The sequence below is a fragment of the Aotus nancymaae genome, unplaced genomic scaffold, assembly GCF_030222135.1.
Source record: "Aotus nancymaae isolate 86718 unplaced genomic scaffold, 86718_ANA_hifiasm-v0.15.2.pri h1tg000014l, whole genome shotgun sequence".
Taxonomy (NCBI): Eukaryota; Metazoa; Chordata; class Mammalia; order Primates; family Aotidae; genus Aotus; species Aotus nancymaae.
This window is the reverse complement of record NW_026988425.1, coordinates 71,746,921-71,774,356: the sequence shown is the minus strand read 5'-3', so window position 1 is coordinate 71,774,356 and position 27,436 is coordinate 71,746,921. Positions and strand designations below refer to the sequence as shown.

General features: G+C 36.3%; 1 protein-coding gene across 1 annotated transcript in view; it reads left to right on the top strand.

Annotated features, from left to right (window-relative positions):
• Positions 1-27,436, top strand: part of HOMER1 (homer scaffold protein 1) — a 141,483-nt gene that overhangs the window by 87,774 nt on the left and 26,273 nt on the right. The window contains exon 6 of the mRNA XM_012462095.2: positions 22,482-22,638. Within this exon, the coding sequence (XP_012317518.1) occupies positions 22,482-22,638 (157 nt within the window). The remainder of the gene's footprint in view (positions 1-22,481; positions 22,639-27,436) is intronic.

The following is a 27,436-nucleotide window of genomic DNA, read 5'->3' as shown; positions in this document are numbered from 1 at the left end:
TCCTAGGGCTTAATTGTTTTTTGTAATTGGATCATTTTAGGATATGCTTTACTCACAATCTAACTTGCTATTAAAGAGACCACCTAAAACCTCTTTGGCTCTACAAAATAATAGATTTTTTTTCTCTAGAGTTGCAGAGAATGGAGTACTGGTAATTTGTTAAGTTACATGAAGAACCATGTCATGGGATGTTACTTGAATCCAAGAACACTGCTATTATTTGTAGTTACATCTTTTCAGCTTTTTAGAACAGATAAACTACTCTGCCATTATTACATATGGTCAGAAAGTCTTAGGTTCCATAGCAAGGACGGAAGCTGATCTATAACTGTACTTTATCTTTGAAGTCTCGCAACCCAAATGATCTACTAGATGTTCAGCCCTGAACTAATACTAGGTATTTTTTCACATCTGGATTTTTTTTGCAGAGAGAATTATCTTGAGTAGTAAGTAATAAAGAAAAAGCATCATACACCTAAATAGTTTCTCTACCCTTTCCCGTTACCACTCTTAAAAATTTTTCTGCTTGAACATTTTGTCTTTTATGGAAAAGCTGGACTCTACTCTCTTACATCCTTATATCTACTGGATGTATTTTTGAGAGTCAGAAAAGATAAGTTCTCCAAGTTAGATTTTTTTTTCCTACTCCGGAGACAGCCAGTTTCCCTTGGTGGATGACATCTCTGATCATCTTTAGTTTTGGACCTTAGTGGAGTCACCATTTCTCACAGAAGAAGAGGATCTACAATTTATCCTAATTGACAAGATGCAAATAGTCCCTGACTGATAGAAACTAACATGAAAGAAACATGAAAATTTTAAAAGACACAATCATCACAGCTTTAACTTTGAAGAGTCAAAAGAAGTAGTATCTTTAAAGAAGACACTTAACTGCTTGGATTCCTGTGTATGCCCAGATTGCATTTAAGCGATCTCCATGTAGAGAAAGAAGAGAATGACTTGACATGGCATCCTGCATTTTGTTTCTTTGGCAAAATACCATTATACTTGCTCTGCTAATTTTTTAGAAGATTTAAAAGCCTTCAATGGAGAAAGATTTCTGTTAGTTGAAAATCAAAATAGCTGTTATTCCTGATAAATACAGTGAAAAATAAGCAACCTAATCTTCCTGGACTTCTTTGTAGAACTGACTCATAGATGCCGTTTCTTTTTAAGATTTAAAAATATAACCAGTTTTCTGCATGTAACTAGATACTAATATTTTGATCAATTTGGTTTGTTGTCATATGAGAACACTTACCTCCCTACCTCACAGGGATGTTGTGAGGCAAATTTTAAATGTTCCTAAGAAAAGTTTAGAAATAATAACTCTTGCCTGTCTCTTTGTGGGTAGTTCCTATAATCATAAGATTTTGTTTATTTTATAATTTACAAATGCTTTCCTATAATTATGAATAGATATTAGGTAACATTTTTAAATGGAAGATAATACAGTTGTACTTGATTTATCAATGAGTATCCTTGTATAAAGACTAATTTGCATGAAATGTTGCATTTTTTTTTTAACCAAGAGCTTTTATACAATTAAAGAAAAGCTAAAGTAAAAATGTCTGGTTTCCCCCTTTATTTAGTTGAGATTTAATTATACCTCTTCTGGAATCTAACACCAATAAGTTTTTTTTTAATTAAAATATTTAGAGAAAAGGTACTTCCTTCCCAAAATATGATATTAATACAACATGTGTGCTCTTCTATTATGGAAAGCAAATATTGAAGTTGGTGAAGACATACTTTAGAAATAAGGAAGACATAGAACAGTATTAGCCATTAGCTTAACAGTATTGCTTTTCTGGTATTTAAAACTTAAGAGGGCTTCTTGTATCAGTACCCATTTTATTATGGGAACAGTTTATAGAATGCATTCTGAACCTGACAAAATTCAAGAAAAAATAATTTCCTGGGAGAAAATGTGAATAATACAATGGTCTGTCATTATTTTGTTGGTCTCTAAAAATGTAACATATTCCTACCATCCTCTCTGTCTTTCAAAAATAAAAGGATTGTACTTGGGCTCTTCTAGCTGTGCCACCAGTCGTATTCACAGTCTTAGACAAGACTTTATCTCTTTGAGCTACAGCTTCCTCATATATTAAGTAAAAGGGATGGTCAGGTGGGTAATGATTTCTAAATCTCCTTATCTTGATTATCTTAAAGTGATCCTGCCTTTAGTCTAGGAAATGAGTAAGATATCCTCTATGGCCTTCCATGGCTGAGCGTGAGATTTAATAGTGCCTTTATAATCATTAAAACACTAGTAATGTTATTGTGCTATATTAAACAACCCATTACATAAGGCAGATTATACATTTCTGTCTTTAAATAGAACATTAGAAAAAAAAGTAGTGTCCTATGCTTTTGCATTATGCACACGCGTAATTAAAATTACTGAAATTCCTTCCAGATGGCACCATGGATTAAAAATGTGTGATCCATCAGTTACTACTTTTCAACAATAATGTAAAATTAGAGCACTAGCACGAGAGACAGCAATACTTCATAATATCCTGGAATGGATTATTATAATGGGATAAATTTCTGAACTATAATGCTGTGTAGTAACTAGGCTTATAGATTCAAACTAGATTAATAACTAAGCTTATACATTGAATTAAATCTTCTATACATTTTAGAAAATGTATAGAATGGGAATGGATTTTAGTAGTATTAAATCATAACCAGCAAAAAGAAACCAAAAAGCAACTTGTACTGTCTAGTGGCTCTCTTTGAAACATGATATCAACCAATGGAAAATAGTGAAGTCAATTATGCCGTTTTTGGGAAAGCAAGATGTAAGCATTTAATAACTGACATACTGCTATACTTGGAAATAGTATAGATATTTAGTGCTTCAAGTAGTGATGTTTGATATCTCACCTGTGAGTCATACCTTACAGTCCTTAATACAAGTTCTAGACTAACTTAAAAAAAAGCATTATATCTAAAAGGGCCAGGGAAGACTATCATCACTTGTTTTTAATTCACTGAAGTTAGAGATAACAAATGAGAGAACAGTCATCTTTGTTGTTCTTCATGTTTCTTCGTTAAGAGATCATCTTGTCTCCTCTCCCACTGCTTTATTTGACTAGCCTTTTAAAAAAAAGAGAGAGATCATCTTTTAGGAGTCCATTTATTCAGGAATATCTGAGTATAAAACTGAGTGCTAGGTAGTGAGCCCTATTCTTTATACTAAAATTAGATGGCATAGCGTATACAAGTCTATTCATTAAAGGGCCTACTTGGGTTTCTGTTTAATCCTATGTTTTCATAATTTTTATTTTTTATAGTTTTATCTCATTTTATTTTTTTTTACAGTTGTCTTATGGGAAGTAGAATGGATATGATTTCTGCTTTTTCAGGAAGCAAAATCCAAAGCATATGGTTAGGAAATTTTTCTAAAATGTATAGATAGTTACCAGAATTAGAACTTGACTCTAATCCCTTGCTTCTCTACTTCAGTCTTTCCTTAATCTGTCTTGAAGAAATTTTGTCACCATATGGAGACCAAATATCAAAAAGATGATCATTAACAATATCGATTTACTATTTGATGCAAAAATAAGTTATGAATCTTTAAAATGTGTACTTGAAATTCAATGAGTATTGAGTCTGTAGGCATTTAGCTTGTTTAAAAAAATACTGTGCATTTCAGTTAAAGTCAGCATGGTCATGTTGACTTTATTTTTATTTTTTATTTTTATTTTTGAGTTGGAGCCTCCCTCTGTTACCCAGGCTGGAGTGCAGTGGTGCGATCTTAGCTCACTACAACCTCCATCTCCCGGGTTCAAGCAATCCTCCCACCTCCGCCTCCTGAGTAGCTGGGATTACAGGTGCACGCCACCACACCTAGCTAATTTTTGTATGTTTAGTAGAGATAGGGTTTCACCATGTTGGTCAGGCTGGTCTTAAACTCCTGACCTCAAATGATCCACCCACCTCAGCCTTCCAATGTGCTGGGATTAGATGTGTGAGCCACCACACCTGGCGTACGTTGATTTTTTATTTATATTGAAAAATATCAGCTAGGTGCAGTGACTCATGCCTGTAATTCTAACACTTTGGGAGGCCGAGGCAGGCAGATCACCTGAGGTCAGAAGTTCAAGACCAGTGCGGCCAACATGGAGAAAACCTGCCTCTACTAAAAAAATACAAAAAAATTAGCCAGACATAGTGGCAGGTGCCTGTAATCCTAGCTACTTGAGAGGCTGAGGCAGGATAATCACTTGAACCTGGGAGGCAGAGGTTGTAATGAGTCAAGATCGTGCCACTGCACTCCAGCCTGGGCAACAAGAGCAAGACTCCTTCTCAAAAAAGAAAAATATCTTAACAGGGTTTAGTGTGTGTGTGTGCTCATAGTATTCTTGGATTATGTAATGGGTAGTTTATATTTACAAAGCAAAAATATTAGAGAATCTTAGATTTGGATATTTTACATGATTATAGGCCATAGTAAATTTTCCTTATATGCTTTCTTTGCTCTTTTGTCTATTTATTTAGTAATATAGTTAAGAAACCGGTCTGCATGTTTACCAAGTAGCTGGTTAAAAGTTTCAGTTCTGCTGAGAGTTAAGCTTTATGTTTCTGAAATCAGCATAGCATAACCAAACATTCGGAACACTTGTCCTGCAAGTTATCAGATTTGCATATAAGGGTATAGCAACCTTACAGCATCTGGGGAGACTTTGTAACAAAAGCCATGTCTTGAAATTGGAACTTGTAACATAATATCAAAGGTATTCTGCAAAATAGTGTCCTAATGGTTCAAAACTAGGTTCTAAATTCTATTTGAAAATAAAGAGCTCAAAAGTAGTTCTATTGTAAACCAGTGACTGAAACATATCAAGAGTTTGGGAGTACCTGGAAAGAACAGTTATCTTTGTGGAGTCTTTTATAGGCGTGTGTATATAATCACATGAATTGGAAATCATTTAACTAGCAAGTTATGTATATAAAATCACCATAAGCATACACACAAGCAGTTAGTGACCAGACTGAGCATGAGCAGCTCTTTGGCAGTTATCCATGCATAGGTCCATTTTAATAATACTTAGTTGAAAATTAGTATGGAGCATGTCTTTGTGCCAGGTCAAAGATGAATAAGATTGCCCTCAAGGAGCTTCATGAGGCAGCAGAATATATAAACAGTAAGAATGATGGAGAGGGTGGTGATCCATGGGGTGCTCTGGAAACACAAACAGTCTGCAAACTCTCTATAATTACTTCAGCATTCTCTGATGTTATACTTCCTTTATACAGTTTTAACAAATATTTGAGTGCCAGGCAAACATTGATGAAAAAATAAACAGTCCCTGTTCTTACGGTGTTTAAACTTCAGTGAGGGAATAAGAGAAATAATAGCATACTATATAATTACTGTTGTGAAAAGTGCCATGAAAGAAGAGATCAAAGTGAGGGAAGAGGGCAGGCGGTGGTATGGCTGGATCATGAAAGTAGGCTGCTTGTGGAGTCACACATAACTCATCCTTCTAGTGGATAGAAGTTGGCCTGTAAAGTGGGGAAGAAGCACTCCAGCAGAGGGAAGGGCGTCTACTTTGGCCTTTGAGACAGTTAGGTGTTTTAATGCCCTCATCTGAGGTCGTGGTAGTGACAACTGGAAAGAATTCATAGAGAAAGACTGGGATGAAAGAAATGAGAAAATTCTTCACTATTTAGCTCTGAGAGTAAAGAAATATAAAGATATTTCTAGTTTACTAGTCTATAACATCTGTATCCTCTAAAATATTAGATACATAAAAGACAATAGGTGTTGATTTATTACATTTAATACATTGATTGCTTAAGTCCAGAAATTACACAAACTGATAGCCAATTAGTTGTACATGACCGCCACAATACTAGCATCACATGTCTAAATAAATTAGAAATGCAAATTGTAATGTAGATAACAAATGAATGAACACTTCCTTAATCATTGTACATCTTCTCCAAATGAAACCCATGAGTTAAGATGTATAAATGCCCAAATTATGTAGATATTTGTCATGTGGTTCTCAATTGCTAAAAATTTTAGGCAGAGATATTCTGTGTTAAAATCCAGAATGTCATTTAGTACTGTTTGTTCAGATCTTCGGTGAACATCGTGTTAAGCAGTATTAGTAAATGGAATTTAAAATAAATGTTTATTTCTTCTTGAATTTATTCACTTTTACAAAAATGCATTTGAAAGAGTGATTTACTTTGAAAAGATCAACATTTTTTAGCTTGCATATGAAGTTTGTTGCCACAAGTCATTTTAATTCTTGAAGGATACTCAGCGTGGCAGATATGATTCCATATCTATATAGAATGTCTCCTAAGGCTTTAGTTTGTTTTCTATAAATAAGTAATAGTCACAGAAGTATAATTTAACTGGTTGAAAGATAAGGAAAAATATCACTTATCACAAGCTCATAAAATAAAACTTACATAAGCAGTTCACTAATATGCATGACCATAATGTATATGATAAAAGCCCCTCTCAAGCTTGGGATATGTAGTCATTTGGGATGGTTTTCTGAAAGCTGTTAATAAGCTAAGTAAACCTATAGAAGCACATTTTAGTACTTAGAGCCTAGTTTTAGTAGAATCTGCATTCATCCATAGAAAGCGTTCTAGCAAATACTAATAGTAAGGCCTGAAGTAGTTCCACAGATAGCCATGTTTATAAAGCTTATAGACAAAGCATCCAGTCATCCATCTTTACAATGTAGTCTTTCGAGTATTAATGATAGATACCTATTATTTCCATATCCTCAAAAAGAAATGTAAAGATCCTTCCTACTTTATCTGTCTATTCATATTTGTAACTATTCTGCATCTTGAAATATGTTTTGCAGATTTTGCTATGATATTTAAGACCCTTGGAACAATAACTTAAATCTGTTTAATCTATACTTTAGCAGACTTGTAAATAATTTCATCCCAACTTTTCCTTTTGGTTAGCATAATCCAATTATCACTAGTTCTTATTAATCCATATTCTAAAGTATTTTAAAAGTAGTCACCTATTTTTCAGTGATCTCTGTGTGGCATTCTCAACACTCTTATATATAACTGCATATAGTCAATCGTAAGTTACCTCTAAGGTAACGGAGCAGAGGAATAGCACATGTGAAAAAGACATAGTTCAGTTGAAAAACCTTACAGAGGGAGTCTGAATATTGCTGTGGTATGGAAGACAAAGCCCCTATCCATTACAGCATTTGAATTGAATAGCCTTTGTTAGTTAATTCATACTTAAGTTAAAGGAAGCCCAAGTCACTGGTCCTGATATCATACATCACAATATCATACGAAGAAAAATTCTTTCAAAGGCACAGATTACAAAAGAGGGTGTTAGATGTAGGGAAACTGAGTTTTTGTGATGAATATGCTCAAGACTGTTACTTTACTAGAAAAAAAAACAACAAAGCAAATATCCCGCTGAAAGGGATTTCTGTTGTGTCGTCTTTCTGTAGCTAAAGTGGTGACTCTTGCTGAACTAATCTGGAGTTAGAATACAGCCAGACTTCATCACATTGGCCAGTAAATTTGGTTCTTGGAGATACGAGACTTTTACTTCCATCAAGTCTGATCAGAAAGGCTTTAGAAGGAAAACCAAATATTGATAATAGCTGAGCAGTCCTTAGTGGACTAAGCTATTATTTATTCTGGGCTGTATTCACTTATTATCTCCCTTTGCTTAGATCATTTGCTTAATACTTTTTATCAGGGCCCTTACCTTTGCATATTATTTGCATAGCTTATATGTACGTTAAATAAATGAAGTTGGTAGGGATGATTCTGCCACAACTAACATGCTATTAACAAACATTTAAATACTTTGATGTTACATCATTTGATTCTGGCCTCCTCTTCAAAAACAAATTTAAACAGAACACAAAAGTTTTCTGATTCAAATAGTGGCCAGTGAAATTATTGATTACTACTGGTTTCAAAAAGATGAAAATTTATGACAAATTTGGAAACAGATTTTACTGTAAAATTATCCGTATCTTCTCACACAATTGTAGCTTTGGTAAAAATCTGTTAATAAGCATCTTTTCAATTCTGCCAGTACCTAGAGAGATTTTTTCTATTTTAATTATTATGTTGTTTCCCAACAACCCTACATATTGTGCTAAACAATTTTTAGGGTGAATTTTCCTTAAGTGACCTACTCTGCAAGGAAATAGTGGCATTTTTGCCTCCAAAGTTAAATCAAATTATAGAAGGCCAGATAAAAACATTCATTTCTATCTTGAATAGGTTATAATGATTATAATGCTATTACCCTGTAAATAAGAGAATGGGCTTGAAATTAATTGATCTCACTCTTGGCAAAAGATAGATGTATATTCATAAGTGTTGAAAGAAACATAATTATTTAGTATGTAAGACTGGTTTCCTGAAGACATCTCCCCTGTAGGATGGCCTAACATCATTTCCTGAATAAATTTCCAAAGCTTTTAATCAGTGGTCAGTTTTTTAAAAACAGAAATCAACAAAAATACTGACTTTTATTAATCTAGTAGATACAGAATTCAAAGTATCACCTTGGGTCAATTCATTTTTCTTCTCACTTAGGAACTAGCAGCAGGTCCACCAAATAGCTTTTTATTCTTTTCCCTTAGATCTGGCTCTCAACCCTCCAAATTCACTGATGTAGGGAAACTATGATTTACGTTAAAGTATTTAAAACACCTGTAAGGCACTTTGAACCTTTCACAAATATCCCTGAGCAAGAAGTTAGTATCCACATCTCCTTCCTAAAAGAGGATAAGCTGCTTAAAATTTTCAAAGTGAATTTCTTAAGAGGCCTTTCTTAAGGGGATTTCTTAAGAGTATCATGGGTGGGGACCAATAGTGAAGATACAAAGTAGAAGTGAAGTTGGACCTCCTGTGGCTCTTCACCCTTGTATTTTCATTCCTCTGTCACAGCTATATCAGGGTATGTGGCAAAGATCACAGGAGGCACTGTGCCAGGCAAGCAGTGCACAGATATTAGCAGATGTTACAGTATGGAGCTATCTCCAATAGGAGCTGCTCATCAGCATATAGAAATGTTGCTGTTACTGCTAGAAGCACAGTTATGTGAACCAGGACATTTCTCAGGGTCCCTATGGGACTACTCATTGTAGTGAATAAAAATGGAATTAGAGCTAGACTTTTGGTGTGGTCTCTCAAATGGGAAACTATGCACTGAAGTACAGAATGTTTTTATGGAGTACACATAACATAGATTCCCTTCTCCCCTCTCAAAATCAGAAATTAACCATACCACTTCTTAGAATCATTTCTGTTTACTTACTTTCTCGCTGCTTCATTAACTTGCTAAGTTTATTCTGAGGTTACATGAAAGGTTTAAACTTGATATAAATAATACATCTGTAGTAACTAAGAATGACAATATAAATCATTGAGTGCATACAATATAAATCATTGAGTGGGTTTGATTTAAATTACATCTATTTCAGTTCTTTACATCACTAATCAAAAGGAGCTGCTTTAAAATATTTAATAAAATATTTAATGTTAAATCTTTTTGGCTTTTTAGTAGCTTACAGAAGATTCTTTGAGGCTTTATTGACTGCATATACGGAAGGTACCACCATGTGAGTGTCTATTTTTTGTCTTCAAGAATACATTTACATAGGCTATTTACTTCTCAAAATCACCCTAGTTTTTTTGTTTTTGTTTTTGTTTTTGTTTTTGAGATTCTCCTGCCTCAGCCTCACGAGTAGCTGGGATTACAGGCATGCACCGCCACGCCTGACTACTTTTGTATTTTTAGTAGAGACGAGGTTTCTTCTTGTCTGTGAGAAACAATAATAATAAAAAAAAAAAGTAAAAAAAGTAGAGACGGGGTTTCTCCATGTTGGTCAGGCTAGTCTTGAACTCCTGACCTCAGGTGATCCACCTGCCTTGGCCTCTCAAAGGACTGGGATTATAGGCGTAAGCCACCGCACTCAGCCAATTCTATGAAGATAGTTGTTATTAATCCTAATTTTATAGATGAGAAACATTTAACACCTACTGAGGTTAGGTAACTTGCTCAAGGCCCATAACTATTAAATGACTATAGCCATAGTTTGAACCAAATCACCAGATTCAAGCCTGCACTTTTAACTAGCTGTTAGAGCAATTGATTCTTACTTAATACAGATGTTTAACAAAAGTCTTCAAAACTCAGATGTATTTATAGAGTGATAAAGGCACACATTATACATTTCGAAGTAATTTGTTTCAGATTAATTTTATATCTTCCTCAGAAAAGTCAGTAGTGTTTCACTTTTTTTACCATAGCTAAGTAAAATTCTGTATTTTATCTGATCTAAGATGCACCAAGAAAAATTATTGTCAATTAAACTATGACTGTGACAACTCTTTTAGATATGGACATAGATTTTAATATCAGCCTCTTTTGTACACATGTAATATATGTAAAATAAATGGCTTAAGGTGTTCTTATAACTTCATCATATTGAGGGTCCAGCTTTTCTCATTCACTTTCTGATTACAATTTATGTCCATGTTTTTTACTCCAATGTCATCTTTTTGTGCCATCAATAATATTAGTGATACATTGTTTCTTTAAAAACTATTCTCAGCCAGGCACAGTAATGCCAGCACTTTGGGAGGCTGAGGCAGGTGGATTGCTTGAGCCCAGGAGTTTGAGACCACCCTGGGCAATATAGAGAAACCTGGTCTCTACAAAAAAATTAGCTGGGCGTGGTGGCACTTGTCTATATTCCCAGCTGCTTGGGAGACTGAGGTGGGAGGATCATTGGAGCCCTTGGAGGTCACGCCTACAGTGAGCCGTGATTATACCACTGCACTCTAGCTTGAGTGACAGAGTGAGACCTTCTCTCAAAAAACAAAAAAAGCTATTCTACTTTTATTTCTGAGATTTTCTTCCAACGTTTATTATAAGTGTTAGTACTTAAATTCTGTTTTACTTCTGAGCACTATGTTTCCTAGAATTTGACAAAGTGATTTCTAGTTCACCATAGGAACTTCTGTAAAACTTCATCAGCAAACATGTATCTCAATCTGTTTACCCCTAGCCATCAGTTTCTATGTTGTATGTTGATCCAGGCATGGCAAACTATGTTGCAAAGGTGGTGGATTGTTAGGCAGGGAAGGAATCTGAGATGGAAAGTAAAACCTGGGGGATTTTAAAGGCAAACATTAAAAAAAAAAAAGGGGGGCCAGAGGAGGTGGCATTTAGAAGCAGGTGCCAGCAGGAGTATAAAGTATAGAACAGGACCAGGCACAGTGGCTCATGTGTGTAATCCCAGCACTTTGAGAGACAGAAGCAGAAGAACCATTTGAGTTCAGGAGTTCAAGACCAGCCTCGGCAACATAACAAGACCCCCCTCTCTACAAAAAATTTTAAAATTAGTCAAGTGTGGTAGTATGTACCTGTTGTCTCAGCTACTCAGGAGGCTGAGGCAGGAGGATTGCTTGATCCCAGGAGTTCAGGGTTGCGGTGAGCTATGATTGTACCACTGCACTCCAGCCTGGGCAACAGAGGGAGACCCTGTCTCTAAAAAATAACAGGCCAGGTGAACTGTTGGGAGGCTGAGGAGGGTGGATCGCTTGAGTCTAGGAGTTTGAGACCAGCCTGGACAACATTGCAAAACTGCATTTGTACAAAAAAAAAAAAATATATATATATATATATATATATGTATATATATATCCAGGTATGGTTGCATGCCTGTAGTCCCAGCTACTCAGGAAGCTGAGGTGGAAGGATTGCTTGAGCCTGGGAGGCAGATGTTGCAGTGAGCCTTGATCCCACCACTGCACTCTACTCTGGGGTGACAAAGCCAGACCTTATCTCAAAACAATAATATAATAAACTTTGTTTAAAAAAAGAACAGAACAATGCAAACATCCGATAAGAGGATCCCAAGGAGTACTGTGATTCGTAAGTTAATGAATTGATGGCAAATTGGAGGCTTTCAGTTATATCTAATAGAAAACTTCCTTCATATACTAGGCTATTTGCCTAGCAGGACCTGAATTCGCTACTCTTTTAGGTCTTTTTGACAATAAGTATTATTTATAAATAATGCAACATTACTCTGTTTTCATTTCTTTCCTTTACAAGGATAACTTTTGTAAAGAAAAATTCAGACCCTAAATTGTTGAAGATGTCATTATTTTCTAAGATGATCTATTATAACTTGGGGCCAACGGCTGATATGAAAGCAGGTAGCCCAGAAGGTGGCACACAAGTAGTTTTAAGTCAGAATTGGTTGCTTCTGTGTTCACAGTTATGGAATGGGAAGTGAGGAGACAAGTCAGCAGGCAGGTCCTGAGACAAGCAGTGCTGCAGAGTGATTTCATAGTTAGGGATTGACCTCACTATTGATACAGAAAATAATGTTGAAAAAAAACTATTGCAACCTATTTTTATTTATTTATTTATTTATTTTTGAGACAGAGTCTTGCTCTGTCACCCAGGCTGGAGTGCAGTGGTGTGATCTCCACTCAATACTATCTCCACCTCCCAAGTTCAAGTGATTCTCCTGCCTCAGCCTCTCAAGTAGCTGGAATTATAAGCATATGCCACCGTGCCTGGCTAATTTTTGTATTTTTAGTAGAGATGAAGTTTCACCATATTACCAGGCTGGTCTTGAACTCCTGACCTCAAGTGATCCACCCACCTTAGCCTCCCAGAGTGCTGGGATTACAGGCATGAGCCACCGCACCCAGCTGCACCCTGTTTTTAAATTGTTTTTTTCAAAGAGTATCGGAATATTTTTCTCAGTTCTACATAATTAACATGCCTGAAAAGTACATGCAAGGTATTACCATTAGAGATACTCTAGGCCCTGGAGGAATGGGAGAGAAGCAGCTTTCTTGGACTCTGTGAGTGACTATTCACATTTAGCATTCACTCTGCAGGTTAGATAAATATATTGCTCATACATTAAGCTCTTATTTTGAAAATACAACCTTTTGAAGTACTTTTTCTTCTTGATTATAACTAATTCAACCTTTTGAAGTACTTTTTCTTCTTGATTATAACTAATTTAATTAAGTTTAATACTTTCTCATAGAACAGCTTTGACTTTAATTTATTTATGAGACAGGGTCTCACTTTGTCACCTAAGCCATCTTGGCTTACTGCAGCCGCAACCTCTCGGGTTCAAGCAGTCCTCTTGCCTTAGTCCCACAAGTAGCTGGGACTATAGGCATGTGCCACCACGCCCAGCTAATTTTTCTATTTTTAGTAGAAACTGGATTTCGCCATGTTGCCCAGGCTGGTCTCGAACTCCTGAGCTCAAGCCGCCTGCCCGCTTCGGCCTCCCAAAGTGCTAGGGTTATAGGTATGAGCCACTGTACCTGGCCAGAATTTTGACTTTAGATAAAGGAAAAACTGTAAAATTCCAGTTTAAGGAATCTTTCAAATGATGTTTTTGGAGTGTTTTGAACTCTCTGTAGATTTAAAGCCAACAGGAAACCAGCTGGTCCATTCTGAAGGGAAACTGAACAGCCACAAGAATAAAGAATTATTTTGCCCTTATTCCAGCGTTCAGACATGAGATCATAATGGTGTTTCAGTATATCTTCTGAATCACTGGTTTCTCCAACTAAGTAATTTAGTGATTTCTTTGGAACAGTTTTAAGGTAAAACTAACAAAACTGTACTTATAAAAAAGAAACCAAATTAGCAGCCAGAGAACTCCAACAGTTATAAACAAATATTCCTGAAATGTGAGATGCTAACTTAAAATTTTGGTATCAGAATTAATCCTAAGGTATTAATTACTGCTAAGCATCAGTCTAATGGAGGAAGGAATGTGATATCTTAAAGATTAAAGAAAGGAACTTTTTTTTTCAAAATTAATGTGTGAAATATTGAGGGGTGTCGGTATGAGGATTGAACACATCTGAGATAGCTTCAGGATATCTTTTGGAATTTATTGTAAGTTGAAATTGTGTAGGGTTTTCTAATAGGAGCATTTATTATACTTGATGAAAGAAATATATGAAGAAGCTACAAAGAGAACAGGGAAGACTGACAAAAATCAGATACATTTTACTTCCTAAGTTGTATTTCATACTGCTCTAGAAAGACAGATGATTAAAGGAGCAGCTCATAAAGTAGAGGAAGCAAGAATGTTCTCAGACTCAAATTTGTAATACCTATGTTTATAGGTATTCTAAAAATTTATTTTTGGTATCCAAGAAAAAAATTGTAAAAATTATTTAAGACCCTGCTTTCACTGCTTTTGGGCATATACCTAGAAGTGGAATTGCTGGATCATATAATTCTAAATTTTTGAGGAACAGCCATACCATTTTCCATAGGAACTACACCATTTTACATTCCTACCAGTAGTGTACCAGGGTTCCACTTTCGTTACATCCTCAGCAACCCAACACTGACTTTGTTTTTTGATAGTGCCACCCTAGTGGATGTGAGGTTGTGTCTCATTGTGGTTTTGGTTTGCATTTCCTTGATGATAAGGATGTGAAACATCTTTTCAAGTACTTAGTGCCTGTTTGTTTCTCTTCTTGGGAAAATGTCTATTCAAGTTCTTTGCTCATTTTAAAATTGTTATTGTTAAGTTATAGGAGTTATTTATATATTCTAGATATCAATCCCTTATCGGGTATATAATTTGCAAATATTTTCACCTGTTCCATGGATTGCCTTTTCACTCTGTTGACTGTGTCCTTTGACACACGGAAGTTTTTAATTTTTATGTAGTCCATCTTACCTATTTTTTCTTTGTTGCCTGTGCTTTTTTGGTGTCATATTCAAGAAATCATTGCAGATCCAATGTTACAAAGGTTTTCTCCTATTTCTTTCTTTTTTTTTTTTTTTTTTTTTTGAGACAGAGTCCCGCTCTGTTGCCCAGGCTGAGGTGCAGTGGTGCAATCTCAGCTCACCACAACCTCCACCTCCCAGGTTTAAGTGATTCTCCTGCCTTAGCCTCTGGATTAGCTGAGACTGCAGGTGTGCACCACCACGCCTGGCTAATTTTTGTATTTTTAGTAGAGACGGGGTTTCACCATGTTGACCAGGCTGGTCTCAAACTCCTGGCCTTAAGTGATCTGCCTGCCTTGGCCTCCCAGAGTGCTGGGATTACAGGGGTGAGCCACTACACTTGGCCATTACATTGATTTTTGCATGTGAATCATCTTTGTATTCCAGGATCTCTTCAGTTTTTTTTTTATTTTTTAGACAGAATCTTGCTTCATCATCCAGGCTGGAGTGCACTGGCACGATCTTGGCTCACTGCAAACTCCACCTCCTGGGTTCAAGCAATTCTCATGCCTCAGCCTTCTGAGTAGCTGGGATTACAGGTGCCTGTCACCACACCCAGCTAAATTTTGTATTTTTAGTACAGACAGGGTTTTGCCATGTTGGCCAGTCTGGTCTCAAACTCCTGACCTCAAGTGACCCACCCGCCTTGGCCTCCCAAATTGCTGGCATTACAGGCATGAGGCATCACCTGGCCCTCTTCAATTTTTAAATAGTTTTGTTCAAAGAGAAGTTTTAATTTTATGAAGTTCCTGTGGTCAATTGTTTTTTAATGGACCATGTTTTTAGTAATCTAGAATAGCTAAGAAATTTTTGCCTAACCCAAGGTTATAAAGAATTTTTTCAAGTTTTATAGTTTTATATTATATAGAAGTTTCATATTTTTGGTTAATTTGTACATAGATTATGATACATGGGTTGAGATTTATTTATTTTTATATGTGGTTATCCAGTTGTTCTAGCACCATTTATTTAAAAGACTATTATGTCTCCTTTGAATTTTTATACATTTGGACCTTTTATAATTATCTTCATTTTAATAATTTTCAGATATTTTTATCTCTTTGTGTAGATCTGCATTTCTGTCTGGGATCATACTCTCACTTGAAGAATTTTCTTTAATATTTCCTGTAGTACGCATCTTCTTTATTAGATATAATAAATTATCTGAGGTCTCATTTACCTGGAAAACTCTTTATTTTACCTTCATTTTGACAAATATTTCTCCTTTGTGTAGAATTCTAGGATGAGAATTGTTTTTTTTTTTTAACATGGAATTTTGCTCTGTCACCCAGGCTGGAGTGCAGTGGCACAATCTCAGCTCACTGCAACCTCCACCTCCCAGGTTCAAGCAGTTCCCTGCCTCAGCCTCCTGAGTAGCTGGGATTACAGGCACGTGCCACCACACCTGGCTAATTTTTGTATTTTTAGTAGAGACATGGTTTCATCATCTTGTCCAGGCTGGCCTTGAACTCCGGACCTCATGATCCACCCACCTCGCCTCCCAAAGTGCTGGGATTATAGGCATAAGCCATCTTGCCTGGCCATAATTGTTTTCTTTCAACACCGTCATTCCACTGTCTTCTGAATTGCATAATCTGTGATGGAGTATCACTGTACAGTAGTCCCTCCTTAACCACAGGGGATATATTGCAATACTCCCAGTGGATGCCTGAAATCATGGATAGTACTGAACCCTATATGTTTTATGTTTTTTTCTGTAGCTACATACCTGTTATAAAGTTTAATTTATACAATAGGCACAGTAAGAGATTAACAATATGAAACAATAAAATAGGATAATTATAGGAATATATTGTAATAAAAGTTAAGTGAATGTAGTCTCTCCCTCTCTCAAAGTATTTTATCATATAGTAATATTTTCAAACTACAGTTGACCATGTGTACTGGAACCACAGAAAGAGAAACATTGAATAAGGAGCTACTGTAATTGTTATTTTTCTCTGTGAGTAATATGATTTTGTGCTTTTTGCATCTGTGGTTTCATGTCTTTTATTTTTTGAAAGTAGTCAGCCTTTATGTCTTCAGATATCTCCTCTGCCCTCCTCTCTTCTCCTTCTGTGATTCTGTTAAACATTTGTTAGACTGTTTATATGGCCCTTTACGTCTTGGAAACTTTTTTTCTTTTTTCTCTTTGTGTTTCAGTTTGGCTGATTTCTGTTGATCTATGTTCATCTTCACTGACTTTTTATGCAGCTTAAGTTCACTGAACCTGTCAAAGGCATTCTTCACTTGTTACTATGTTCTTTATTTCTAACATTTCTATTTGATTCTTTCTCATAGTTTTCAGTACTCTGCTAAAATTCACAATCTGAGTGAACATGATATCTGTCTTTCCACTAACACTTTTAACATGATGTTTATCTTCTTTCTTTGATATATTCAAGATCAGATTCATCTGTGAGTATGATTCTGTTGATTGCTTTCTCTCTTGACAGTGAAGTTAGGATTTTTTGGTGGTTTTTTTTTTCTTGCTTTTTGGTATGTCTTGTAATTTTTTTCATTGAATACCAAACATTGTGTGGACAATAGTGGTAAACACTATTTCCTCCTAGAAATGGCCATGACTCTTCTGCTAGGCTATTAATACAAAAGTTAATCCACTCAGGTTGAAATGGATTTTGATTTTGTTGTTGGTATGGTTACTGTGAGTATTTTATAGTCTTTAAACATCTCTAGCATTACCTTGTGCTTAGGGTTAGGGCTGGGTCACTAGAGGGGTCTACTCACTGCTTGACACTCATCTTTTGGTCTTTTGTGTGTGTGTGTGTGTATGCCTCAAAGAAGGTCTGTCTCTACAGTCTTGACCTTCCAGCAATGGAAGGCTGCTATTAGAGAGGACAGAATGGGGTTCTCTGTTGTTTTTGTCCAGCCTCAGTCTTGGGTAGACCCTTTGTCCCATGATCTCAGAACTGAGGCATTCTCAGTGATCCTGCCCCTCTTCCAGTAGCAGGTAAATTCAGCCTTGTGATACTTGAGAGTCTTGTGTAGGAGTTTCCTGCTTCCGTCCCACAGGTTAGAGACCTCTGAATCCAGGACTATTTTCTGTTCCTCTCACAGAGTTACACAGCTTTATTCTCTTTGCCCCCAGCCATAACAGGTCTTCACCTATGTCCAGGCGACAGGATTTAGGGATATCCTTCTCCCATTGGTTGAAGATTTTGGTCCTGCGGAGAAGAAGGGTCCTGGCTAGACTTTGTGACTTTCCCCAAGTGGAAGCCTCTCCCCTCATCCAGGCTCCTTTCTCTAGTCTCTCTGTCTCTGTCTCTCCAATCTTTCTCCTGAGAACCTGACAGAAGTCTGTGGTAAAGAGCCTGCAAAAAAGTGCAAACTCCCTTTTGTATCTCTGGCTCCCAGGATACAAAAGCTTAGAAATACTTCTGGTAGCCATTTTGTTCGTAAATACCATTCCAAGCATGAAATTGTGAAGTTATCTTCTTGATACAGGTAGAAAATAAAATGATTACACTTATCTAGGTTATATCATTAACATATAGTATATTCTAAGATTTTACCAGATTTATCTCTTAAACTTGAGCTTCCTTGGGTCTAAATATCAACCAAATATGAAAATACTGGAAAATGCTAGGATGAATTTGAAGAATCTGCTAACCTACTTTAAACATATACTTCAACAATCAAATGTTTTAAAATAATTGATTGGTGTTATAACTACCTAGACTGCTCATATAAAAAGTACTTCTGCCAATTGGCATTAAGTTGTAAATTACACCAAAAAAAGGCAACTTGTTCAGGAATAACAACGTTTTCTTAAACAGGTTTGTTGTAGATTCCCCAAGTTCCAGATCTGCAGTGTTTTATAGATAAAATCCCTGTTATCCTAAATGCACGCATGATAGGATTAAAATGGGAGTCAAGAAACTGCAGCATATGATTCTACTGCCCAAAACTAGTGTGAAATTCCGTCCCTAATGTGAAGGCTAAAATATTTATATGTAAGATTTTTATTATTATTGAAAACTTTATAAAATTAAAGTTATAAAATTTACTAATTAATTTGATCTGAGCTTGGTTTTGCAATTATTTCTTAATGAATACCTTTGCTTTTCATTTAGTTAGTGCACCAGGCAAGCACCAGGCTTTGCTGGTAAGTGACAGGATGGGTGTAATAACTGAAAAATACTTGTTGGAGAAAACTTGAATCAATGAAAGGAAAAAAAATGCAATCTTATAAATAGATTCTGAGTATAGAAAAAAATTGAACAAAAATTCATAGAATAAAATGAGAATCTGATTGTGAAGAAGAGCTCTCGCAGAAAAGCCAGCTTGATTAGAACAGGAAATATAATCCATGTACTTCGGTCCAGGAAGATGGGGCAAATTGATAGGCTACATAGTGTGGGTTTTTAAAAATTATGTTTATTAGTTTGCTTGAGCTGTCCTAAAAAAATGCTATAGACTGGGTGGCTTAAACTGTAGAAATCTATTTTCTCACAGTTCTGAGATCAAGGTGTATTCAGGGCTGTTTTTCCGAGGCCTCTTTCCTCGGCTTGTAGATGGCTGTCGTCTGTTTTTATGTTCATGTGTCTGTGTCCTTATTTCCTTCTCTTATAAGGACATCATTTATACTGGATTATGGCCCACCCTAATGACCATATTAAACCTTAATTACCTCTTTAAAGACTCTACTTCCCAATATAGTCATACTGTGAGATACTGGGAGTTAGGACTTCAATATATGAATTCTGGAGGGACATAGTTCCGCCTAACACACAGAATTGAAAAGGTAGTCAGAATGCAGGGATCATCTTGAACAGTACTGTCCAGTGGAACATTCTGTCATGATGAAATGTTCTGTATCTTTGCTGTCCAGGGTCATAGCCAGTAGTCATGTGTGGCTGTTGAGTGCATGAAATGTGCCTCAAATTCAAAGCTGATTTTTTTACTTTAATTTTGAACTATTACATTTAAATAGCTGCATGCTAATATTTGGATAATACAGATCTTGACTGATGGCTTCATTTGACATACAAAGAACTGAGAACCAAAGTGCTTGAGAATTGGGTCTAAGGTGACACAGATAATTACTGAAATACTTGTGATGTAAGCAGTTATAAAATTCTTGATAGATTTTGCTGTCTAGTGACTATAAAATAAAACCCAGATAAATATAATAGGAAAACATTGTGATTTTAAAATTCTTTCATCTGCTATAAATATGTGGTAATCCATTTTACTTTGTAATTGTATAATTTTGACAAATGGATTTTAGGAGTAAATAATCATTTTTTCTTCTGGTTAATTTTTAAAGGGGATTGCTATTGACATATATAAGTGTTTAAATTAGCTCACTAAGATTTCAATTGTCAGATTGAAGGTTCCATTTAAATAAAATGCATCTCTGAAGGGGGAAAACTGGTAGGTGGTTTAAAGAAAACTCTGTAATTCAGTTAGAGCAGTGAATCCATGCATGCTTTGTTCAGAAGATCTGAATCTGTAAAACCATTTCACAAAGGAAGAATAAGAAAAGAGCTTTCTTTTCAGGATAGAAATGGATTGTTAATGCTTAGCTTGTTGCTTGAGTTTATCCTTTCATGTTTTGATGAGATTTTCTCTGTAAACTTTAGGAATATTTTTAACTTTTCATTTTAAACTAGTTTTAGACTTACAGAAAAATTACAAAAACTGAACGGAGTCCCCATATACCCTTCACCCAGCTTCCCTTAACGTTAACATCTTGTGTAACCATAATACAGTGATTAAATGCAGGACAGTAGCATTGATACACTACTACTAACTAACTCTTCGTTTTCATCAATGTTTCCTTTCTGTTCTAGGAACCTACCTAGGATCCCACCTTGCATTTAAATGTATTTCTTCTTGTTTCCTTCATTTTATTTATTTTTTTTATTATTTATTTTTTTGAGACGGAGTCTCGCTTTTGTTGCCCAGGCTGGAGTGTGATGGCACGATCTTGGCTCACTGCAAACTCCGCCTCCTGGGTTCATGTGATTCTCCTGCCTGAGCCTCCTGAGTAGCTGGGATTACAGGCACCCACCACCATGCCCAGCTAATTTTTTTTGTCTTTTTAGTAGAGATGGGGTTTCACTATGTTGGTCAGGCTAGTTACGAACTCCTGACCTCAGGCGATCCACCCTCCTCGGCCTTCCAAAGTGCTGGAATAACAGGTGTGAGCCACCGTGCCCAGCCTGTTTCCTTCATTTTCTTCACATGTTTGGAGATTTTCAGCTATTTTACAGAATATCCCTCAGTTTGGGTTTATATGGTATTTTCTCATTATTTGACTGAAGTTACACATATATTGCAAGAATACTTTAGAAATAATCTTGTGTCCTTCTCTGTGCATCATATCAGGGGGTTCATGATGCTGATATGTTGTAATTCTGGTGATGAGCTTTAGAAATCTTGATAATGGAAACTATGCTTTTTAAATAAAATACATACTAAAATTACTATAAATATCAATCTATCAAAACATTTACACTAGAATACAAATGACTTATCAAACCCCCAAAAAATGGTGATTGAAGAAAGCTATGAGCATCACTAGTTAGTTAATGGCATGAGATGAGTAGAATTTTACTAATAGAAATAAACTTCAGTAATGAGAAAGAGAGAAACTTTCTAATGAGGCAATTATATCTTCATTGGAAAGTTAAGGAAGGAATTTTCAAGAGGAGTCTTTCCAACTAAAATAATTGTCTTTGTAGTAGAAAATTGTTTTAGTTGAGATACTTAACTGTAGTCGCTTATTAAGTAGAACATTAAATGAGGAAAAAAGATGATTGCTTTAGTCTTCGTCTATTTATGACACTGGAATTATATTAGAATTCAAGTCATTAGAACCAGTTCTAGGCATAGCCTTTAATATGAAATCAGTTTATTGTAGCAAATGTTTGTATTTTTGACATTTTAAAGTTCTGAATAAGATCAAATAAATCAACAATTTCCAAAGAAATACTACATTACATATCCCAAACCTTATGACATTTAAGAATCCTCATATGTTTTATTAAGGAATGAAATTGTACTGTAGGCTTTGACACTCATAAAAAATATAATACATTGTTAGGTTTTGCTTTTAGATGTTTTTCAGGCTACAATGTGTATTTCTTAAAAGAGAATGGGTGGAAACTCTTCTGTAGATACTTGTATCTGTCATAATGTCATTCCACATTAAACCTAGTACTTGGGTACTTTTTATATTTCTTCACTGGCCAGATTTTCTTTACTAGGAATATTTTGGTAAAGTATTTGTGTTTTTTAGTATTTTGGGGTTATCTTTGAAAACATTCTTAGGGCTGGGCACAGTGGCTCACGCCTGTAATCCCAGTATTTTGGGAAGCTGAGGCAGGTGGATCACCTGAGGTCAGGAGTTCGAGACCAGCCTGGCCAACATGGTGAAATCCTGTCTGTATTAAAAAAAATACAAAAAATTAGCCCGGCTTTGTGGTGTGTTTGTAGTCCCAGCTGCTCAGGAGGCTGAGGCAGGAGAATTGCTTCAACCCAGGAGGCAGAGGTTGCAGTGAGCTGAGATTGCAGCATTGCACTCCAGCTTGGGAGACAGAGTGAGACTCCATCTCAAAAAAAAAAATTCTTAGACTATGAATCCTACAAGAACTGAGTACTGCTGTCCCTTCAAAGTAACAATAGTCAGTGTAATGAATAGATTTTTCTTTTTCTTTTATTTTAGTTCAGCAATCAGCAAACACTGGGAGGCTGAACTGGCTACCCTCAAAGGAAATAATGCCAAACTCACTGCAGCCCTGCTGGAGTCCACTGCCAATGTGAAACAATGGAAACAGCAACTTGCTGCGTATCAAGAGGAAGCAGAACGTCTGCACAAGCGGGTAATTTCAGGGCTGCTGACTCTAGAGATTTAGGGCTAGCAGGTTTTCTTGATCAGAAGAAATTTACATGTAGATTCAGCACAGGGATATCTTCTAGTTCTAGGATGTCAGAACATATATATGGGTTGTATTATATGCATTTGTTTGGTTGAGAAAAACATTTTCCAGAGTTTAATAAGAATGAAGAATATACACCTTTTGAAGTCAACAAACCCGAGTTCATATTCCAGTTCTGCCAGTTATTATCTGTATGATCTTTGATAAGTTATTTCCTTCTTCCAGCTCAGTATTCTCATCTGTAAAATAGGAATAGTAAGTACTCTGTACAATTCCTGTGAAGATTAATTGAATACTTAGTTGGCATGTAGTTGTACCAAGTCAAAAATATGTATTCTGCACAATTCCTGTAAAATTGTTTGAGACACTTAAGTGCCATGTAGTTATACTGTCTCAATGAGTTGCAGTGAATCAGTGAGCTGCTTTTATTATTTTCTTTTCTTTTTTTTCTTTTTTTGAAATGGAGTTTCGCTCTTGTTCCCCAGGCTGGAGTGCAGCGGAGCAGTCTCAGCTCTCTACAACCTCTGCCTCCTGGGTTCAAGCTATTCTTGCACCTCAGCCTCCCAAGTAGGTGGAATTGCAGGTGCCCACCACCACACCTGGCTCATTTTGTATTTTTAGTAGAGACGGGGTTTCACCATGTTGACCAGGCTGGTTTTGAACTCCTGACCGACCTCAGGTGATCTGCCAGCCTCGGCCTCCCAAAGTGCTGGGATTACACGTGTGAGCACTGCACCTGGCCCTATTTTCTTTTTAAAGAAGGAACAATTTGAAAAATACAAGTAGAAAATTATTAACTTTGGTAGTATTAGAGATTTGGAGCGGAAAAAGAAAATCACAAATTCCAATGCCATTACTATCAGAAGTCCAAATAATTACTTGTAAATTGTTTTAATGCTTCAGGCCAAGAGTTTGAGATTAGGCTGGGCAATATGGCAAGACCCCATCTACACACACACACAAAAAAAAAAAAACAAAAAAAAAACAAAGCTGGGCATGGTGGCTCACGCCTGTAATCCCAGCACTTTGGGAGGCCGAGGCGGTCAGATCACAAGGTCAAGAGATTGAGACCATCCTGACCAACATGGTGAAACCCTGTCTCTACTAAAAATACAAAACTTAGCTAGGCATGGTGGCACGCACCTGTAATCCCAGCTACTCAGGTGGCTGAGACAGGAGAATCACTTGAACCTAAGAGGCAGAGGTTGCAGTGAACTGAGATCTCACCGACTGCACTCCAGCCTGGGGACAGAGTGAGACTCCATCTCAAAACAAAAAAACACTTTAAAAAAAAAAAATTATCCACGCATGGTGACACATGCCTTTAGTCCTAGCTAATTGAGATGCTAAATGGGAAGAATTGCTTGAGCCCAGGAGTTGGAGGTTGCAGTGAACTATGATGGCACCACTGCACTCTACCTTGAGTGACAGAGCAAGACCCTGCCTCTAAAAAACAAAAAAAAAAAAAAAAAGAATTTTTTTTTAAATTCAGGGCATAGAAGTGCTTCACCCAACAGGAAGCAGATGTCTTTAATTTTTTTAAAAAGAATTTCGAGCTGGGCACATTCGCTCACACCTATAATCCCAGCACTTTGAGAGGCTAAGGAGGATGGATTGCTTGAGCCCATGAGTTCAAGACCAGCCTAGGGCAATTTGGTGAAACCCCGTCTCCACTAAAAATACAAAAATTAGCTGGGTGTGGTGGCATGTCCCTGTAGTCCCAACTACTCAGGAGTCTGAGGTGGGAGCATCACTTGAGCCCAAGAGGCGGAGGCTGAAGTGAGCAGAGATCATGCCACTGCGTGCTCCAGCTTGGATGACAGAGAGAGGCCTTGTCTTACAAAAAAAAAATAGAAAGAAAAGGAAATGGAGATGAGACAGGGAGGGAAAATTAGAAACCTGAGTAAATGTTATTCTATTTTGTGAATAAAAATTAACTTATGAGAGATGGGGAGAAGGAGAGTTGTTTAAGGGCTATAGACTTTCAATTTTGCAAGTTAAAAAAGTTCTGGAGATCTATTTCACAGCAATGTGAATATATATACTTAACAGTATTGAATTATACACTGAAAATGATTAAGACGATAAATTTTATGTTGCATGTTTTTTACCTCAATAAAAAAACCAATTTATGACAGTTGTCATAGCCCAAAAATATTAAGGAACTATCATGTCTCCTTATTATGTAATCTCTATCCTTAAGGAATTTTCTCTTTAAATAGTCTATTGAATATTAAAGAACTTAAGAAACATAATATTTTTATTTACTCACATATTTTCAGTTTTCATTATGCTGCTTTCCTGTATTTCTGAATTTCTATCATCAGGTATTGTTTCCCTTCAGCCTGGATAACCTCCTTGAGCAATTTTTTTACTCCAAGTGTACTGCCAACAAATTATCTCTATTTTTATTTAGATAGATCTTGTGTTGATGATAAGTTACATTTTACTGTTTTTTCACAAAAATGACTAGTCATTTTTAATTGTGTATTGGGCATTGTAAATGAAGTGTTGTAGAGACCACAGATTATGTTATTTTTGAACAATGCTGAGTTTCTGTTTCAGGAGGCAGTTAAATTATTTGGGGATTATCTTGAATTTGTGGAGTTGTGTACTTATGCTTTGTTAGAATTCATTTATTTCAATTTTGCTGTAACCCTAGGGTAAATCACTTTGTCCTAGGAAATCTTTATGTCTAAGACATAACCCTTCCGAGGTTTCAGTGAAAAGCTCGAGGTATTTACCAAGACCCTCTAGTTTAGCCGGGACTAGCAGAACTTCAAACTGTCCTCTCTGTTGAGCACCATCACAGTTTAGGTCTTTCAGCTTTCTAGCCCTTTTCCTACTCCTATTTGTTCCAGGTCTTCTGTGGAGTCCTAAAATTCTCAGGCTTCTCAGAGAAATAAGAGTATGGATTTCTGCTTGAGTTCAGACAAGCAGTGCAGCCGGACTGCAGAGTGCCGTCAGGCAAAAAGATGTTGAAATGTGTATTTCACCCGAAGTGACTGCGTTTTTGCAGTCTTTTGCCCGATTTGGTTATTCACCAGGACCTTCAAACAGTTGATTTTTACATTTTGCCCACAGTTTGCAATAGTTATCTATAGGAAAGTCACTCCAATAAAAACTATGTCATCATTATTAGAATTGGAACTCCCCTTAAGGAATTTATTATATGATGAGACAAAGAAAACAAATACATATTAAACAATAAGAGAAATAATTCCCAAGATTTTTTAACAGATGCTTGGTGGTGTGAACCAGAGGAGAGCCTTGAAGGCTTGAGCAGATAGGAATGGCTTTCTGGAGAAAGTACGTGCTGAGCTAAGAGTTAAGGGTTTAGTTAGGTCTGAATGGTTTTCAGAGGCAAGAGAGGACATTCTAGTTAAATCAACAAGATGGGAATGAATATAGCTTGTTTTTAGGACAAGGAGATTTGCCTGCTTTCAGTTGGAAGTACTCGCTGAATGTCTTAGGCAGTATGGGTGGTTGAGAAGGTTGAGGCCAATATACAGAGGATCTGAAGGTTTAGATCTGACACTGTAAAAAAGATGAGCTGCTGAAAGTCTTTGAATGGGGTACTAACAGGATCAAAGATGAATCTGTTAGCAATTTAAAGAATAGACAAAAATAAGAAAAGGTTATAATTAAGTCCACTGGGAGGCTGTTGCTTTTGTTCAGGCCTGGGTGATAAGGGTTTGTAACAAGACTTTTAGTTACAAACCCTTGAGAAGAAAGGAAGAAAATTATATCACACCTGTAATCCCAGCACTTTGAGAGGCCGAGGAGGGCAGATCACGAAGTCAAGAGATTGAGACTATCCTAGCCAACATGGTGAAACCCCGTTTCTACTAAAAATACAAAAAAATTAGTTGGACATGGTGGCATGCGCCTGTAGTCCCAGCTACTCGGGAGGCTGAGGCAGGGGCAGGAGAATTGCTTGAACCTAGGAGGCGGAGGTTGCAGTGAGCCAAGATGGCGCCACTGCACTCCAGCCTGGCGACAAAGCGAGACTCTGTCTCAAAAAAAAAAAAAAAGAGAGTAACAGAATGTAGAGAAAGAGACAGAGTAACAGAATGTAGAGGGTGATTTGGAAAATGCCAGGGAGAGGGATTTACTCTGTTTCCTTAATAGTCTAGAATTTACTGTCTTCTAGTAAACCAAAATTTTATGAGCACATGATATATGCAAATAGCTGTGATAGGGTGTGTGCGCATGTGCATGTGTGTTTGTGTGTGTGTGTATGTATGTATGTATTTATGTTGACTTCTATTATTGATTCTAGTTTTGGATGGTATAACTTTAAGGACTGTGCCCCTCTGTTCTCTCAAAAAATACCAAGTGCTCATTAAAAGTTACATTACTCTTTAAGCACTCAGTAAATTCTTATTGACTAACAAAATATTGTCCTTCCCATAAGAGACACTATTGATGTAAAGTCATTCTAGTATCTAATGATTTAAGTTGTATTTTAAGCCTATTTTTTCTTCCAGATTGTCTTACATATTGGAAATGTATTTGAAAAAATTCTCACTTCTACAAGGCCAGTTTTCAGAATCCATATTGAATTTGAAGGCTACAGATGGAGGACAGATGGCCATATCTGATCTTGAATATGTTTTTGGAAGAAATTTTTAAAGAAGACTTTTATTATAGGAATTCTCTACTGTCATTAATCACTTAAGTTTTTCTAACCTTTCCATGACCAAACCATGTAAATAATTATTTTCTTTGGTCTTTTTCC